Genomic DNA, 17629 nt, shown 5'->3' on the forward strand with positions numbered 1-17629 from the left:
GGGTTCTTGTTCACTGTAAGCTGTGGGCGCGGCAACTCGCGCCCCGGGATCGACAAGGAAACGTCTGGAAGACATCGCTTGACGACGTCTTTGCAAGCTCATGCCGATCGTTCACTGCAGTGGTCATCTCAAAGGATGGATTCCGTTCGAAAGATGAAACCTCGTTTTTTTTCTGGTCATCGAAGAAACTGCTCCAGACAGCAGCATGATAGCGCTCACGGGATCTGCACCGAGAGGTTCCCGTCCCTGTTGTCTGCGGGGAGAAGGGCCTCAGGCTCGGACGCGAGTCATTGCGGCGATTGCCTGCCGTGGAGCAAGTCTCATCGTTTTGTGCGAAGGGTGCCTAGACGAATTGCAAGTTCACATGTTTTTTCCAATGTCCATTTTCCAGCGGTAGCTTTTTTCAGCGTGTACAACATCGCATTCCGCAAATCCTCTATCGAATGAAATAGCTCGCAGGTGCATGTGAACCGGACCCAATGCTCGCCGAATGTTTCTCCAGGGGGAAGTACGCGATCGTCCGGTGCGGTACCAGGAGCGGTACCGGAGGTCGGCACAGAGAGCGGAGCCTTCTGTACCAGTCAACGGCACGTACCGGGCGACGAAGAAGATGTTAACGGGGCGCCGGGCAGCGCTCGGCGGTGCTGCGTTGTCGACATATGGGAAGACCTTGTTACATTCAAGTGTTCACGCTGCGAAGATCGCAACGAAGCTGTAACCAATGAAGAAGGACATAGTAGGCAAAGCGTCGATAGCGCCCTCCGCCCGTACATCGAATGCGTGGACCACTGCTGGAAGCCACGAGATCGGGACTCGAACGCCGCCATCACTATGCTTTGACTGTGAACATCGTAGCTGGAAAGAAAGGGCACACCAGCTACTTGAAAACTGGAGATGTGGTAGAGAAACGAATCCGTAGTAGGAACAGCTCGCCGAGGTCGCAGTTGCGAAACACCTGGGAGCAAAGCAAACCGAATCGTGCACATCGGCATGATCAAAGTGTACCCGTCCCATTCCAAGCTAACGTGGATAGATACCACTGCCATGATCAAATCGCTTGTAGACTATCAACGTACTTTGGGTTCACCCCTGATACGGTACATAGCAGGAGATCGAATTCGCGATGCAATGTAATCTATAGATTGGAGACGGATTGCCTGTAGAATAGATTCATTTCTGAACAGTACATAGCGGACTGTGTTCCTCCTTCAGTTCAGTTATACGACAGTACTCAGATGGTTGAGGAAGACTGATAAATACAAGAAGATACGCGCTGTGCCAAAAACTGATATTCTCAAAAGTGCTTTCGGTCCGTGGCAGAAAACGACCTGTTGATTACCGTACAGGAAGCAAAACCGACGATCGTAACGACCACAAGCGTCTCTGTTTCTCAACAGATTGTAAGTACCGTCCTGAAAACAATGGGATCTAGTTGCAGATAAAGAGTCCTTGGTCATACACGGCAAACTTCCAGCGAAATCGCAACGAATACAGCGTTCCTGGAAAGTCATTGTAAGTATGAAACACGGGCACGTCGCTGTGTTTGTTCAGTCAATGAAACTTGCTTCGGAAGAAACGATCGGACCATGCACGGGTATCTTCGAGGTGCATGGAGCTCTTTTTATGTACGATCAAACTCGAAGCGAACGATAACACCATCTCTTCTATCTGGAGTGTATTCATTTGGCGACCTCAGTTTCGATCGCAGAGGAGGCTTGTAGATCAGCATCCGCTTTGTCGAATCATTGAAGACTTTCCTCTGACGTCTTGCGCCGTCCTGCTGTTGGACAACATGACATTTCACCATTCGGGTTGCAAGCGTGATTCTGTCTATTCTCACTAGGTAAAGCTGGTTTTCGTTCCCCAGTACTTTTCGTTGGTCGACCCCATCGAGGGAGTCTGCTCTATCGTGAAACGTAGTCATCGCTCCAATGGGCGATTCGCTGAAGCGTTCAGCGCACGGTGACCCACCGGGGCACATGTCGTCTCTCTTCCACAAGTCCTTGTCTCTCGGGGAAGACGCTCACCCAGGGTCGTCAAGAAATGCGTTTATCTTGAAAAAATCAAAGGGAAAGTTATGGACATGCAACTCGAAGATGCTTGAGAGCGCCGTCACCACCCCGTTCCACAAAAAACGAAAAAGATCCGTTTCTCGCCAAGTACCGAGTGACGAAGAAGACGACGATGAGGGATAGACGAGAAAAACAGGATGTTTGCCCTGCGGAACGATAATGAAACTACAGTGGTTCAGAGGGAGCGAATCCGAGGAATCCTCGCAACGCTGAATCCCATCAGATGCAAGAAACGCATGGAGTTCGTGAACCGAGACCTTAACGCTGCTATGAATAGCAGACAATGTGCGATACTGAAGAAAATACCCGAGGAAAGAACACAATTGAACTTTCTGGGGCAGCCTCTTAGACTCTAGAAACGCACAAGGAGAAGCTGAAACTCATAGGAGGCCACCGGTCGAAGAACGCCCGAGAAGCGTCTCGACGTTGGTGTGGATTCACGCGACAGCCGCGGAACTGCGCTTGAGAATTTGTGGCAGTCTATCGTGAAACGCTGACCCAGAATGAACTGATGACGATTAATCAAAACGAGCAGGAAATCATTTATGAGTTTGAAAAGTACACCGGGTTAGCGCAGCAGGAGTACGACGACCAAACTGCACCCGGGAAAGATACAGACATATGCCAGGCGTGGTTAGAGAACCGCTGCGAACGGGGCGACCTCTGCCAGTACCGCCACTCTAGAAGCAAGTCACTGATTGTCTGCAAACACTGGTTACGTGGACTATGCAAAAAAGGTATAGAGTGCGAGTTTGTTCACCGTTTTGAGCTTGACAAGATGCCAGAGTGTTTCTTTTTCAGTCGCTACGGCGAGTGCACCAACGACGAGTGCATGTACCGCCACGTTGTTGCCGACTCCCGACGTATGGAGTGTCCTTTCTATGCCCGTGGTTTCTGCAAACATGGACCGCGGTGTCGTTACAAGCACGTGCAGAAAGTAGCGTGTGCGAATTATTTGGGCGGTTTTTGTCCCAAGGGACCAGCGTGTCGCTTTGGACACGCCAAGTTTGAGATCGACCTGCAACAGGTGCTGCACGAGGCGGAACGATTCGGTGATCGCAGTGTTTCCTGGCGCTAGGCAGAAAAGTGCCGGGCGTGTGCGCACTTACCGGTTCGTGTCGTCGGGGAGGTTTTGGCGGCTCTTGTCGCCAGCACCGCCACCAGCACCAGTGCTGCCGCCTGGTGTCTCTGCAGCAGCGCCCATGCTGGGGCTCAGCGAGGTTGCGTTCATGCCGCGCGGGGCACTCTTCCGCTCAGAACTGAGACCTGCGGCAGCTGCGGCTCGAGCGTCCGCAACCCCCAGACAAGTGCGCGCTACATTGTCCATCAAACGATGGAGTTCCGGAGCAAGCTGGATAAAGTCACTCTGCCAGAAGCCGTACTCGGGATTCCGTACCAGTTCGAGAAAGACCACGAGGAGGCCCCATGGATGCGGTCTTGCTGCAAACAGGCGCTCAACAAGAACCCTGGCAATCAGTTCACGAATGCGAACGTGTCCGTGGCGAAACAGGTGCAGCAGCGACAGCGCAAAAAAGCTGGTATGCGCATTGGGGTAGCGAATCTGATTCGCCATCGCGCAAATGAGCAGGAAACGACCCTCGTCATCAAGCTCTTCTGCAAAATGCAGAAAGACTGGAATAAAGCTTTCCATTGCCCGGGCCTGCACAGCGTACTGACCCACGTAGAGCACAGCGGCGTTCACAAGCGGCACCACATACCTGCCAAGTGGATCGTCAGCCCGCAAGCGCGCGGACAAGTTCAACATGAATCCAGTCGGGGCGCCCTGCTGCAGATATTCATCGAGCACCGCACGGAGTTCGCTTCGTCCCAATACTGAAGCTGGATTGGCGCTCAGACGTGGCACCGTATGTATCTTGGTTGCGCTTTCGATGGTCACCTCGGGGGAGAACGGGTCCGGCAGCCGCAACTTGGACGGAAACGCACTCAACACCAGGTTTCGTAGCTGCACGCAATGCAGCGGTATGTAATCACAGAGAACCGGCGCCGATTCCACCAAAAGCTCTGGGAAATCATGGAGGACTACTAAAAGAAGCCGCAACACACCACGATAAAAGAGGCGCACCGCTGATCTCAATGGCTGACCCTTGGGAACGGCGTTCAGAAAGGGTTGCAGAAACTCCAGCGCATCCACGAGTAGACGCTGAAAGGCAGGCCAACCGGCCCGTTGCCTACTCAGAAGCATCCTTGGCATTAGCAGCGGACACGAGACCAGTTCTAGCCACGAAAAAGCGAAGACTGGTGCGACAGCCGGCCGGATGGCGTGCAGCGCAACGCCAAACAAGGACAAAATCTGCGGGCTCGACATGCTCAAGTCCGGCGTCGAGCTGGCCGGGCCTTCGCTGCCCGCGACTTCGTTGCTAGCAGGGCGGTCATCGTCGGAAGCGTCTTTCGAGTATCGTTCGCGGTCGGTATCGTGCAGCGCCCGAGCCAAACTGCGCAAAAACCAGGCAGGAGGTCGTGGGTCCCCAGCATTCCGTAGCAACTGCTGTACTGCCTCCTGCAGCGCAGCCTGCAGCAGCACCATCCGCTCCGAAAGATCAAGGCCGGGCACTTCGCGAACAAGTGCAACAACGAGAAGCGCTGCCTCATCGACAGCGGATGGTAGCACTTGATGTCCGGGTTCCAGCGCGTAAGCAACGACCGCCGGTACCAGCGCATCTAGCTGGAAACGACTCAGTAAAGGAAGCAGCTCACTCAAGGAACTGCCCGAATTGCGGATATGCTGCCAGGCGTCCATGAGATGCGCGATTTGTTCCCGTTCGGAGGTATTGCTCACGGCACCTGCGGTGCCGCATTTCTGCATCATCAATGGGGACGCCTGGAGCGACGTCCCTGGAACAGGCACGCCAGCAAGCGGCGGTGCTGGAGGCAGCATACCAGCCGCACCCGCACCCGCACCCGCCATCTCCATAGGCGCAAGCGACGGCGCTGCCGCTGCACTACTACCACCGCCACCAGCACCGCCACCAGCGTTGCTAATGCCTCCAGCATAGGCTGGCCCGGGTGTCTGCGGAGCTGCTGCATCCAGCAGCCGCGAGTGCAGCACGTCAAAACCGCCCCGCTGCAGTGCGTGCAGGATATCGGGTGTGAGCTCGACGCCAACGCCCAGTGGATGATCCGCGTCCACGTTCGTGTTGTTGCCCTTCGCGCTCAGGGCTGCACACCAGGAAGCTACATCCGCATGGATTCGTGGCGCCGGATCGCTGAGTAGTTTGAGCAAAACAACGTGCGTTTCTACAAGGAGACGCACGCGCGCGTCAAGCAGCCACCGAAACACTTTCATCGCCAGCGATACACACAGCCGCTCCATATCGCCAAACCGTCGCACCAGCGCAGCGATTTGCTGAAGAACGCGTTTCGTGCCGCCAGCCGCCGAGAGCGTCATCTCCGGATTGGCTTGCAGCTCCGCGTTCGCCACATTCATCAGCAGCGCGTAGGCCTGCATGAAGCGCTCTTCAGCGCTCACCATGCGCATCAGGGCATCAGGCGATTCCGTGAGGCCCCCCGGAGTCGACACCGCAGACGCTACTGCTGCTGGCGGTGGTGGTGCTGCTGCTGCTGCTGCTGCTGCTGCTGCTGCTGCTGCGCCACTGGGGAAGCGCTGCGCAGCTGCTGGTCCGGCGCCTGTTGCATCTGTCGTCGCAACCGCTATGGGTATCGCCGAAGAGGTCACTGCAGTCGCCACTCCGCCAACACCCATTGGAGCGCTCGTCGATTGCCCCGCTACAGAGAGCGGCGCTACCGATGGAGGAGCAGAAGCAAACGCCGACGGATACCCAGTGGTCTTCACCACGTGATTCTCCATCGCTCCATAATTCCACAGTGCCGTTGCCCGCATAGAGAATGCCTCATAGACGCTAGCCGGTGGTTGCAACAGCGGTATCGGCGGTTGTTGCATCACAGACACGAGTGACGGAGGCAGCTGCGGCATCCGCCGATGCGAACTCATTGCTGCAACCAGCATGTTGGCATCCAGCTCGCGTGTCGCCCGCTCCGCTGCAGCACGTTCAATAATCGCACAAGCGGTATCCAGATTCTCCGCGACAATGCCCTGCACTGCTTGTTCGACGATCGTCTGATCACCACCGATATTAGAAAAAACTGATCTTAAATGCCCTATCATGGAAATACGCAAGGGATCCTTGCACGTGATGTGCGCCAGGCCGCTGGCTAACGCCTGTGCCATGCGCTGCCCAGCCATGAGCGCTAGCTCTCCATCTGCTTGACTAAAGTCCTTGGCGACGAGCTCCCGTGTTGTTACCAGGGCGATGAGTGCGGAACGCTCGGTCACTGGTTGAATAAATTCGCGGATTGCTCGATCAATAGCAACTGCTACAATTCTCTTGAGTACAGATGGATTCTGGAACAACTCGGGGTGTTCATTCACACTGATGTACTGGGAGAGGTTGGGAATCACGGTCACGCCGTCGGCAATCGCTGCGGTTTGTGCTGCAAGCTGGGCAGCTCTTGCAGCCGCCAGCGGAGGCGCCGTGGTCGCCAAGTGCAACGAGGAGCGCAGTGCGCCCAGATCGAAACTCGAACGATCGTCGGAGCGGTCGGCTCGTGTTGCGCTCGCGAGTGCTCCAGCCGGCGTCGAGGCTAGAGCTGCTGTTGCTGCACCTGCACCTGCACCTGCACCTGCTGCTGCTGTTGCTGCACCAGGCGGCCGTTCCGTACCGGTTGTCGCCAAGCCCGGTGTTGCCGCTGTCGGTAACGTCGATGGTGTCGCGCTGTGCGGCGTGAGCATCTCTCGACGTGAACTCGGACTCGCCAAGAGGTCGCTACCCTCTTTGAATGTGAAATCGGGGTTCTCACGACCCACGGGGCGGCTGCGAGAAGCGAGCAGGTGCGTGGGTTTCACGCTGTGGAGATCGATCTCCACGTTCTTGCACAGCACCTCGACCTCGAACTTCAAATTCAGTTTCAGATCGGAAAGCTCGTAGATCTCGCGAAGCAGTCCAAAGATGGCGGCGATCCAGGGGTTCGGCAAGCGGAAGATGCGCGACACTCGACATGCGTCCAGTATCTTGCAAACAAATGGGATAACGGCAATGAGCAGCCCGGTGGTGTACGCCTGCAAGATAAGCGCTTTGAGGTCCAGATCGCGGCGAAGAATAGGTCGATTCCGAGCCAGCGTGAGCGAACCGATCCACATCCCGATGTTTTTGAGCACAGAGCGCTCCGCGGTACTGTAGCGGATCTTTTCCGAGTTCAGCAGAATGCGCACATTATCGTACGATTTGCGGAGAACCAGTGGTATCAGATGGGGTGCATGCTCCAGGAACATGACGTAGGTAGCCTGGAAGTTTGGCTCGATGGATGCGCGCTTCACCACAATGTACTGTGCAAGATAATCCCAGTACTCCTCGTGAACAATCTCGAAACATTCGCGCACCTTGCTGTCCATGTTCTCCGGAGAGAGGTTATTGAAAATAAAGTGCACCTTATCCTGAATTGATGTATCAGGAACGCTCATAGGTCGCTGCTCATCGCGCGATGCCCGCAGCAGTACCTCTAAGGTGGTCGGTGTCGAGAGACCGAATGCAGCTACGGCACTCGAGGGTGACGCTGATGTCGAAGCACGCTCCGCAGCACCCATAATGTTTTTGTGCATATCCTGCATTCCTGCGCCGGCTACTGTTTCACCGCGAACTCTTGGGGAAGCACGCTCGGCGCTGGCGCTCGTCGACTTGGCGTCAGCGCCTGTGCTGAGCTCAACTGCCACTGGTTTCTTCGCGCCGCTGCGGAAAGCATCGGATTCATCTGGTGCCTCTCCGTGGAATGCCTCGTGGCCTTCGGCGCCCTCTACGATCGCCAAGACCGATTGGAAAAACTCAGGAGCTGTTTGGCGCAGGTGTGGCATCTGAACGATGTATCTGGCGTATTGGGGCCACTCCGCAAGGCGATGCTGAAAAGTTCCCAGCGCCATGAGACCAAACTGGAACATCTTATTCGGCGGCGACTTTCGCAGTGATTCCAAAAGATACCGCATGATCAGCGTGAACATCAGGGAGTGTGGAACCACGATCTCATTTTTGATGAGCGCACCAAAAAGTTCCGCTGTTATGCGGAGCTCTCGATCCGGGTACCGACTGAAAAACCGATACTCATCGAGCAGATTGTGAATGATGCAGCGCACCAGCATATCATCCGATTCGGTGTGTGAATTTTGAAGCTCCTGGAGCTCAGTTATCGCTTGCGCTATGGACGTTTTCTCCGCATAGATGCGTTGGAAAAACTGATTCGCTCGCTCCTCGATCTCTGGTGGAAAAGCATCCTGGCTATCTCCCTCTTTTGCCGAAGTTCGACAAAGCTGATCGAGCTCTTCGCGCATGCGCTCGTCCACGAGGCCGACGTTCTCTGTCAACACCTTGAGCATCGTAGCCGTAGCCTCAAGCGAAAAGAGCGCAGCTGCATCTCCCTGTGCCGCCCGCTCGCTCAGATAATTGAGGCATGCCCCAAAAAACTCTGATCCGTGATCATGGAGACGATCGCGTAGCCACTTGCGGAGATTGATGTATTCTCGCCGTGAAGCCAGCAACGCCAGATCGATCGCGAACTCGTAAGGACGCACCACTGCCAATGTTTCAGGTACAGCCTTGAGGTCTTGAGCGACATCCAGGAGACGAGCAGCGGCTGCCCTGTCTTTCTGCCAACAGTGCATGGCTGCACGTATGAGCGCAGCTCGATCATGTTGCCACACGCGGCGAGCGACTGCCGCTGAATTTGGGTTCGTGCCTCCCATCAGAAAAGACGGAAGCAGCACGTCCAGTGCATGCTCCCGCAGCGCAGCACCGCCCATTGAGGTTGGCTTCGGCGTCTCCGCTAGAGCACATGCCAACACCTCGGGCGCCTCCTGAATGCCTTGCTCGAGGGCTGCCTGCGCCTTTGGACGCAGCGCTGTGTCACCGAAGCTCAGCAGGTATTCGAGGATCTGTACCACACCCCAGCGCCAGTACGCGTCATGCTCCTGAATAAGCTTCACCGTCGACTGATGAAGACCCTCGATCGGCGCAATTGGACACAGCCGATTCTCCAATGAAGAATCCGGTGTACAGGTGGGAAAGCTCAGCCGTTGTTCGCAGAGACCCCAGCACAAGAGCGATATGTGCGCTTCGACATTCGCATAGGATCGTTCCACCAAGACACAGGCTGGGATACCCGGTTGACCCGTAACTGTGACGTATACAGCATCAAGCAACTCAAGTTGTGTGTTCTCGGTTAAGATGATGACTTCATCCTCATCCTCGAGTAAACAGCGCAACACAGAATCAAAGTCTTCACGAATCGAAGCTGGAACCAACGAAGACAGCTCCGCTAGCGTGAACACAACGCATGCTTGACTGTCCTCCCAGTCAAACTTGCGCTCCGAAGCCGACGGTTCGTCGCCAGCAGCGACCTCCCCGGGACCTCGTCTTCCGGGAGCGTCGTTGGAGGCGCGCGCCTGTTCCCATAGAAGCGCGCACGCACTCAGCGGTAGTCGAAACCGATCCTCTGCTGTGAAACGGCGTCCAGAACGACATCCGCTTCGATTCCCGGTGACAATACCCGAAGCCTCGAGCCGCGGCATTCGTCCCGTGTCCTCATCAGAAGGTTCAGCGAGCTGCAAAAGCACCCGCAGGAACCGAGCAAACCACTTGAGGTCAACATCTGCCAGGAGCGGCCACAGCTCACCTAAACCTATTTGTCGTGTCGTACTCGAGTCCCCAAAGTTCATACCGTTCAAACTAACCGAACAGCGTTATACTTTCCTGCTTGAAACTTTCATTTCCTTGGAAACTGAGAGAGCGCGGTCATCCACGAAGAGCGGATAGCGCGCGATGGGTTCCGCGTCATGCGCATGCGCGCTGCCCCGACGACACGCAGAGCGACCCGCGATGCCATGCCGATCAATCTGCGTCTCGGTGCCACGTCTGTCCTGTCCAGCAATGTACAGAAGTGTAACAATATATAATTTCATCCCTTCATAGGTAGAAAAGAATCATCGTAGGATAGTTTCGTGCAAGGTCGATGATTGAGCAGAGTCGACCTGCGCGTCGATCGTGGACGCATCGCGATCGATCTGCCCGCGAGGCTCGCAGGCGCTCGGCACACGCAAGACACTTGAATTGCGAGTGGGTACACCATCAGCGTACGCCAGCTTCTTCAAGCGAGGTTCATCGTGAGCGACCAGGGGCGCGTCTTGTGCATGCGCATGGACAGCATGGTCACGAGCTATGCGCCGTTGAGTGAGTTTGCCTGCATCCGCTACCGTCGGTGCACATCGAGCTCACGTGAGACAGCGCGTGCATGACATCTGCAAATGCGATACACACGAACGGAGTACGCTTCTGTGCGGCACGTGCGCTAGAAGTGGACGCGCGGCCTTGTAGCAGCTCGATTCGCTTCGTGGCGAGGACGAGGCTTCTGTGAGTACAGAGCCATGGTGACTTGACGACGATTGCTGTTAGAGTTTGATTCGAACGGGAGATAAAACCCCATCTATATCTGAGGTTACGAACGGCATTCAGCTTGTTCGCCAGGGTATCTTATCAAATTCGAAAAATTTCTTTGTATGGTTTCGCCAGAGTATCGTAGTATGCTGAACCGTTCCATCTGTTCATGCCGTTCGATTCGTGGTTGAACTCTTGTCGTACATTCATGGAGTCGATATTCGAAGTCGAGCACGAAATGCTCAGTTATGCATACGGAATTTCATGATTCTCGGCTTTCTTTTCGCCGTGGCTCCTTCGACTCTCTGTCGATGGAATTCTTTGCGCCACCGCAGTCAAAATGATTCTCAAGGCCCGAAAACAATGGTTTATTACATAACGAATACCGTTATCCCGTTCCTGGATACGCGTCGCCGTGCTTCTCTCTTCCTTACATGCAACATGCTCAAATCGCGCATTCTTCAGATTTTCGAAACTTCCATTTCAAGGCAAATGATGGATGCAGCGATTCGCACACCACGATGGATGAAGGAAAGATATCGATCTCGTCGCTTGGCGACCTGTCCGCACGCTCATATCAAATCTACTGACCTTGTCAGGTCAAAAAATGAATTCATATGGAAGGACAAATTCCAATGTGTTTGTGGCTGTCAACTATACGGCATTCCACACCAGCATCATCCATCTCACGGAAAATGCTTGCAGACGCTCCCGTCTTGTCTGTGTGCGTGGAGGAGGGCCACGGCCTCGGATTTGAGTCACCATTGCGATCGTATGAAATGGAGAATGTGTCATAGGTTTACCCGAAGCGAGAAACGTCGGGTCGAAGTCGCGCGAACTCTCCTGCAGACTGGATTTTCCTTACTGCACTTGTATCATTATAGACAGCATCAGGTTCGAAAAATCCTCCACCGAATGAAACATCGTGCGCTTGCACGCACAGCAGGTGACCTACTGGCCTGGGGGATCGCCCAGAGCATGCTGGAAATCGTAGTGAGCTGCCCAGCGCGCGCAAACGGAATAGGGCATAAAAGCGAGCCCCCTGTCTCCGTCAAAGGGATGTACACGGCGATGAGGCAAGCATTCACGCAGCACAGGGCAGCACCTGGACGATGAATCGTGGTGGACACATACGGGAACACCTGACCACAGCCGTATGGCAGCGTTGGAAATGCAGCATCCCGACGTTATGCAAGGAATCTGATAATGGCAAGCGATGTATGGATTACAACTCTCGCATGTGCACATCCGCCGACCACAACAGCCGACAACATCGAAATTCGAAGTTTTTAACGCTACGATCACCATTCTTTGACTGCTGACAACTCATCCGGGTGCAACGGAGTCACTAGCATATTCGAATCCATAGATAAAAGAGAAAAATTGAACCAGTTGCCGAAAAACCCGCAAAGACTGGTTCTGATGACAGTAGTACGTGACCCGCAGGTTAGTGTTCATGCGCAAGGTTCAAAGCCTATTTCCGACATATTCAGAAAAAAGTTTCCCAGAAATCGTTGATCAATCAAAAAATGCCCCATGACTATCGATCGTAAACGTATACCCACTCACAGGTCCCTCCTGGCCTTTGTCGACGAGCCATCTGCCATTGGCTTCAGCTTTTTCTTGTACACTATGAGTCTGAGAGGCTGCGCTACGAAGTTCGCTTGCCTCATCTCCGCGGTTGTCGTCGTCAGCACCGCGCATCGTCTGGTATTGATTGCGGCATTGACGTATCGATTCTGGAACTCCCTGCGTGCATTGCAGTCGGCTGGACGCACCAGTCCAAAGATTACTAAAACTGGTCCACTCAGTGTCGATTTCTTCCCGCCATCGTCCCGTCGGTCGTAAACATTTTTGTCGTCCAATTCCCAGTTTCTTCTTCTTCCTCGTTACTTGCACTTCTCCATTCTTTGATATGGAAAAAGAGGATTTCTTTCGTGTTTTTCCGGCAGTCGGTGACATCGGCCCTCCGGGAACCTCGATTCCCTTATCCGCAATGTTCTTTATTTTTTATTTCTGAAAAAGAGCGTAATTTGAACGCGTCTGCTATAAACCGCGAAAACACGTTTCATGACACGCACCTGGCGATTGAACCCAACTGAGGTAAAAGACGATGCTTTGCGGTGGCGTCAACGTCGATACCTCTCGTACGTTAGAGCTTCATGCAAATGATAAGAAACGTGTTTCCCTTCAACGCCAAGACGCATATCGTGTTTCATGCCTTCCAGATGTGGAGCTGCACGTATCTGTCGCGCTACAGAAAAGGAACAGAAACGACCCATTAACTAGCATCTGGATAAAATTTCATTTCCCTCGCTATGGTAACCGTTGAACGAGAGAAAATCTTTCCATATTGCCGAGAGTTCAGCTTACAGGCAAAGGGTCCTGCGAGCCGAACGAGTCTCCCAGGCTCGTGGTTCATGTCCCTCTCTCTCAGTGGCAGGTGCTTCAATGCGATCTGAGCAACTCGTCTGCAACGCAATTCATTCTGGGACTGGGAGCGGGTATGCTCCGTCTAGGTGTCGCCCTGCTTTGCGGGAGTGTCCTAGCACACCGCTTCGCGCTGTCGCAGGAAGTAGGTCCGTTAGCGCAGCTTGCAGGCTCCCGGAATTATTATATACGCCATTCCCGTGTTACGCGAACCACGCCTCGAGCCGACGTCCGCTGTCGTATGGCAACGCCGTTCTATCTGCGTGCTGCATCAGTACCAGAGGTGGGAGCGCAATGCCGGATGTTCACGGCGTGCATTCGGCGCACAATAGAACGTCTGAAGCGACCAGTATATATCCGGGAACAGGTCATGGAACTTGGAGGTAGGGTGCAGCATGATACACGCTTTGCTGAAAGCCATTATCCATCTTGCAGTCTGGGATCCATGGTCCATGGAAACGTTTCGTCATCGAAGAAAACGGCGCCGCCAGCGACGCTTCCGAACGAAGCACCCATAACGTTCCTCAATTTTCCAATAAAGTCCATAAAAATCCGATATCGTCTATACCCAATCATCCAAAGCGCCACCATCGTGCAGTGCGCGGGAAAGCGAGTCCCAAAGTGCATGTGCCGGCGGGTGCTGGCCTCCGATCTGTTCGTGTGCGTGCGGTGCGCCTCCGCAGCAGCACACCATGCAAGGCGGTGCCATCGAGTGTCCAATTTCGGCACCGGGCGGTGTCGTGTTCACCATTTCGCGCGCCGTGCGTGTCGTGCAGTCGACTTCCGTACGACAGACGCTGCCTGACGAAACATACTGCACACGCACGATTTCGGTGACTGTCTGTCCTCCACGCGGTATTGCGTGGAATCGATGCCTAGATCTCCAGGGGTGTGCGTCGAGGAGCAGAGGACCGGAACCTACCCGGTGACTTTGAGTGCGTTGGACTGCGTGCTGCTAGGTGCACATTTCGCTGAAGAGGAGCGTAGACGGGCGCTGCGTTCCGCGGTTGGAGAGCTTGAGACCAGTCTTGCGCCGTGAGGCGAGTTGGTCTCTATCTGGGTAGAAGAGACTCTGGGGCGTGAGCTTTTAAGGGGAAGCTCTACGAAGGTGGCGCGCACTTGTGCGGAACGAGCGCATGCGCGACTTGAAGCAGTCTCGCTGAACTGGGTCTCAACGACAACGATAGCTCTTTGTTTATCAGTTGTTGTGATTTGGAAGAATGGCGAGTACTGGACCTGATTATTTGTTGTTTCTCGATATTCAGCGACTATTTGGGGATCGGGGTGCTTCTGAAGTCTTCCGTCTCGCGTGGCTGGTTGGTGATCGGCGCGCACGCGTTCTCGATGCCAAGCAGCTGTACGTGCGACCGGTCTCAGCTGCACTACGTCAGCGTCTGCGATCGCTCTTGCAGCCTTCGGATGCCGGGGCGGAGCGTATTGTAGAGGCACTCGAGGCGGAGAGTGACAGGCGAGGCGTATATCCTGTACTCATCAGTAACGATATTGCAGTCATGTATAACTTAGTCGATGCAATCGAGGAGCTGGCCGCTTATTCGCGTCAAGCTTTTGTACAGTATGATCGTCGATTTGGGACCGTGGTCGCTAGCAAGGGAATTCTGATGCAGCTTGTACACGACTTGGAACAGCAGCTGCTCCAACAGGCGGCAGTAGGACCCGAATCCGAGACGGTCATTCGGAACTCGCTCGATTTGGTATTAGGGGACTACTACATATGTCCAGTGCGCAGCGCCGTCGGTGCAGATGCGTTTGCAGCCTGCCGAGAAATGCATACACGATTCGCCCAAGACGGAGGCATGTTTATCCCGGAACACTTTTCTTGGAATAGTGGACTCATGCGATCGATGCCGCGAAACGGATACGCCTCGGGTACATTGCCATACATTGGAGCGGATATGATGGTGGGTGGCAGCTCATGGCCCGGAGCATTCATGCCTGCACAAAGCGTGGCCATGGGCATTCCTGCGCAAATGCCACCCGTGAGGAGCCACCGAGATGCGCTTGGCATCGGAACGCCATTTGCCGGTGGCGAATTGCTGGGGACAGCAAGTACCGCTCGAGCACCACAGTCAGTGGTTATCCCGTCCTCGACCGCTAGTGCGGCAAGCACTGTAGCACCGGCAACACCGGTAGGCAGCGTCGTGCGCCTACGAGGCTTGCCATGGTCTGCGACTACGCGTGACGTTGCTGAATGGATTCGACAGCCGCCCGCGAAGGCCACGATGGGTGCAGACTCGTCCTTATTGGAGGATTTCATTCGCCGCCCGCTGCAGGTTCTCCCCGGAGGCATTGTGTTCGTCTACAATCACCAGGGGCGCAAAACTGGCGAGGTCTTCGTTCAGTTTGCCTCTCCAGAAGATGCCTCACGATGCCTCCACAAGCACGAGGATCGCATGGGCCATCGCTATATTGAAGTTTTCCTGTCATCACACCAGGACATGTGGAATCTACTCAGCCGCTACGAGGCAAAAAGGGCCGCCCTCGGTCTAGGAGCAGCCGGGAGCCCCGCAGCAACCAGTGGGGCACAAGTACGAAACGGTAACCGCACGGATCGTGAGCTGGGGTTGAGCCCAGCTAACGTATCCCAGCAAGCGAGCGCGGTAGCGATGGGTGTCCCGCTTCGTCAACCAGGCGACTGGACGCCAAGTTCGGCGACATTCCGGCCCGAGATGGTGTCGCACACACCACCGGAAGGGCTTGCGCCTGTCGTCCAGGCTGGAACTTCAGCATCTACTCGTGAAGGCCCCATGGACCTGATGTCGGCGACACAGTCTCCTTGTCTGCGTCTTTCGGGAGTCGATGCCACCGTCACAGAGCGTGACGTGCATCGTTTCATAGCCCCGTTCCAGCTGGATACCAGCCAAGGTGCAAGCATACTCGCTTGCTTCGCTGATCATGGGGTCAGAGTGCCTCCGGGGACCACAATCCCTCCGGTCTTCACGGTGCGCAACAGCACCGGTCAACCGAGTGGTGAATTCACCCTCGTTTTTCAAAACGTATCGGAGCGAGATCGAGCCCTTTGCAAGTCGGGGCAATTGCTGGGATCCCGTCCAGTCAAACTCTCCAGCATTTCTTGTTTCGAACTCGCTGCCGCCTTGGGTATACTTGGAATCACTAGAGCTGGGGTGTAAATGACACAACTGCTCGTGAAGACCACCACTAGATAAGCTCATAGTGCAGAGGAGCCCGCGCTTTTCGCTGGCTCGCCCAGCGACTTTATCTTGAGGCAGAGGTAGTTCACAGTTGAAGGGCTTCCTGGGAACCGAGAGCGGGAGCTCCAGATTCCCATCTTTTCCGGGTTTTGCGCTCTCGTTTGGACTCCATCCAGGGTAGGCAGTTGCACGTGTCCCGCGGAATCGACTGCGATGTACGGCGGCCTGTCCGCCGTGTTGCTTGACAGCAAAGGTTGAAGAAACGATGTTCATCTGCCTTCACTCTACACAGAAAACAGCTTCCTTTGAAAGCGGAGACCGGACAATATCTTGGAAATGGACCCTATACAAAACCCCGTAAACAGTGTAGCCAACAATGGCGACGCATCGACAATGGCACCCTTCCCCAGAAACCAGTTCCCGCAGATGCTGATCTGGCAACCTAGACCCGAGGCTGGTTTGAGGCACTGTTGCAGACGATGTTTTTTTTTCTCGTTTGTGCGCATTTGCTACCCTTAGAGTCGGCACTGTTGGCTCACCGGTAACCGGCGAGTTTGATCAACTCGTGTGTCGCACAGAGCAGAAGCGCGCTTCTGACGTCATGAACGAGTGAAAAACTGTTTCGTATCGATGAAGTAGAATTCAAGTCCCCAAACAGCTTCCTTTTTGATATATGGATATGGGTACGAGCAGGGAAACGGACCCCAGCACCTCTGCAGACGCGCCCGAGTTCCAAGTGCCGTACACCTCTATGAAAGCTCGTCGCACCTGGTTCAGGGACGGTGCCGTCGCAAACGCAAAACACACACGAGAGATTATCGAGACATAGCACATTTTCAGGGAGTCGCCAGCTCCTTTAGCTATCCTCGAGTCTTTATGGCGCAGTGCTTAAGAAGCGAACATGTTTCGCGAGCATAGGGAAAGTGAATATCCATTCAGAGTCACCTACCAGCCTTTTTTGACCGGCTGCCTGCAACCGGTTTCAGCTTCTTCTTGTACACTTCGAGTATGACTGGCTACCCTAGGAATTTGGATCGCGTCAGCACCTTGGGGCTCTTCCTCAGAACCGCACATCTTCTGATATTGACAGCGGCGTTCCAGTCTCGGTTCACGACCTCCATGCGTTAGGTGCCACTGACGGAACGCACCAGTGCAGGGGGTCGTCGATGTCGCACCCTTGGTGCCCTTCTCGCTCTGTCAGCGCTCCGTGCTTTTCTATTGCCGGAGCGCTCCACTGACTCTTCCCGACCGCGACTCTCTGAAGTGTACACCCCAGCGCATCCTTTGGATTGTGATTTCTTCAAATGAACGCTCTTGTTTATGCCTCTAGGTAAGGTCCGTTTCTGGAGAAGACGGACTTGCGGAAGAAAGACGACATCCACCCGGGCGTGACACTGTGTGCTGAAAGCTTCAGCGATTCGCCCAGTGGAGCGATCATCAGCTTGCAGGATAGAAAAGGCTCCTTCGATTCTGTTCAGCCACGGAGCGTACGGAGGAATGGAAC

General features: G+C 54.7%; 3 protein-coding genes and 1 non-coding gene across 4 annotated transcripts, besides 1 other annotated feature; 2 read left to right on the plus strand and 2 right to left on the minus strand.

The window, feature by feature from the left end:
* Positions 1–2583: 2583 nt before the first annotated feature.
* On the plus strand, positions 2584–3150 carry CYME_CMF161C (similar to cleavage and polyadenylation specific factor 4, 30kD subunit; the record flags this gene model as incomplete). The annotated part of the gene is made up of 1 exon (XM_005535746.1): positions 2584–3150. One exon carries the CDS (start codon positions 2584–2586, stop codon positions 3148–3150), a length of 567 nt encoding a protein of 188 aa, XP_005535803.1.
* Positions 3151–3177: 27 nt separating this feature from the next.
* CYME_CMF162C (similar to general negative regulator of transcription cdc39) lies at positions 3178–9810 on the minus strand (the record flags this gene model as incomplete). Its single annotated transcript, XM_005535747.1, has 1 exon — positions 3178–9810. The coding sequence occupies one exon, from the start codon at positions 9808–9810 to the stop codon at positions 3178–3180; it is 6633 nt and encodes a 2210-aa protein (XP_005535804.1).
* Positions 9811–14175: 4365 nt separating this feature from the next.
* CYME_CMF163C (similar to heterogeneous nuclear ribonucleoprotein H3) lies at positions 14176–16104 on the plus strand (the record flags this gene model as incomplete). The annotated part of the gene is made up of 1 exon (XM_005535748.1): positions 14176–16104. One exon carries the CDS (start codon positions 14176–14178, stop codon positions 16102–16104), a length of 1929 nt encoding a protein of 642 aa, XP_005535805.1.
* CYME_CMF164T lies at positions 14747–17596 on the minus strand. Its single transcript, XR_002461267.1, has one exon. It is a non-coding gene; the product is annotated as a hypothetical transcript (transcript).
* Positions 16984–17629: part of a sequence feature (repetitive element) that runs on past the window's edge.

The sequence above is a fragment of the Cyanidioschyzon merolae genome, chromosome 6 (assembly GCF_000091205.1).
Source record: "Cyanidioschyzon merolae strain 10D DNA, chromosome 6, complete genome".
Taxonomy (NCBI): Eukaryota; Rhodophyta; class Bangiophyceae; order Cyanidiales; family Cyanidiaceae; genus Cyanidioschyzon; species Cyanidioschyzon merolae.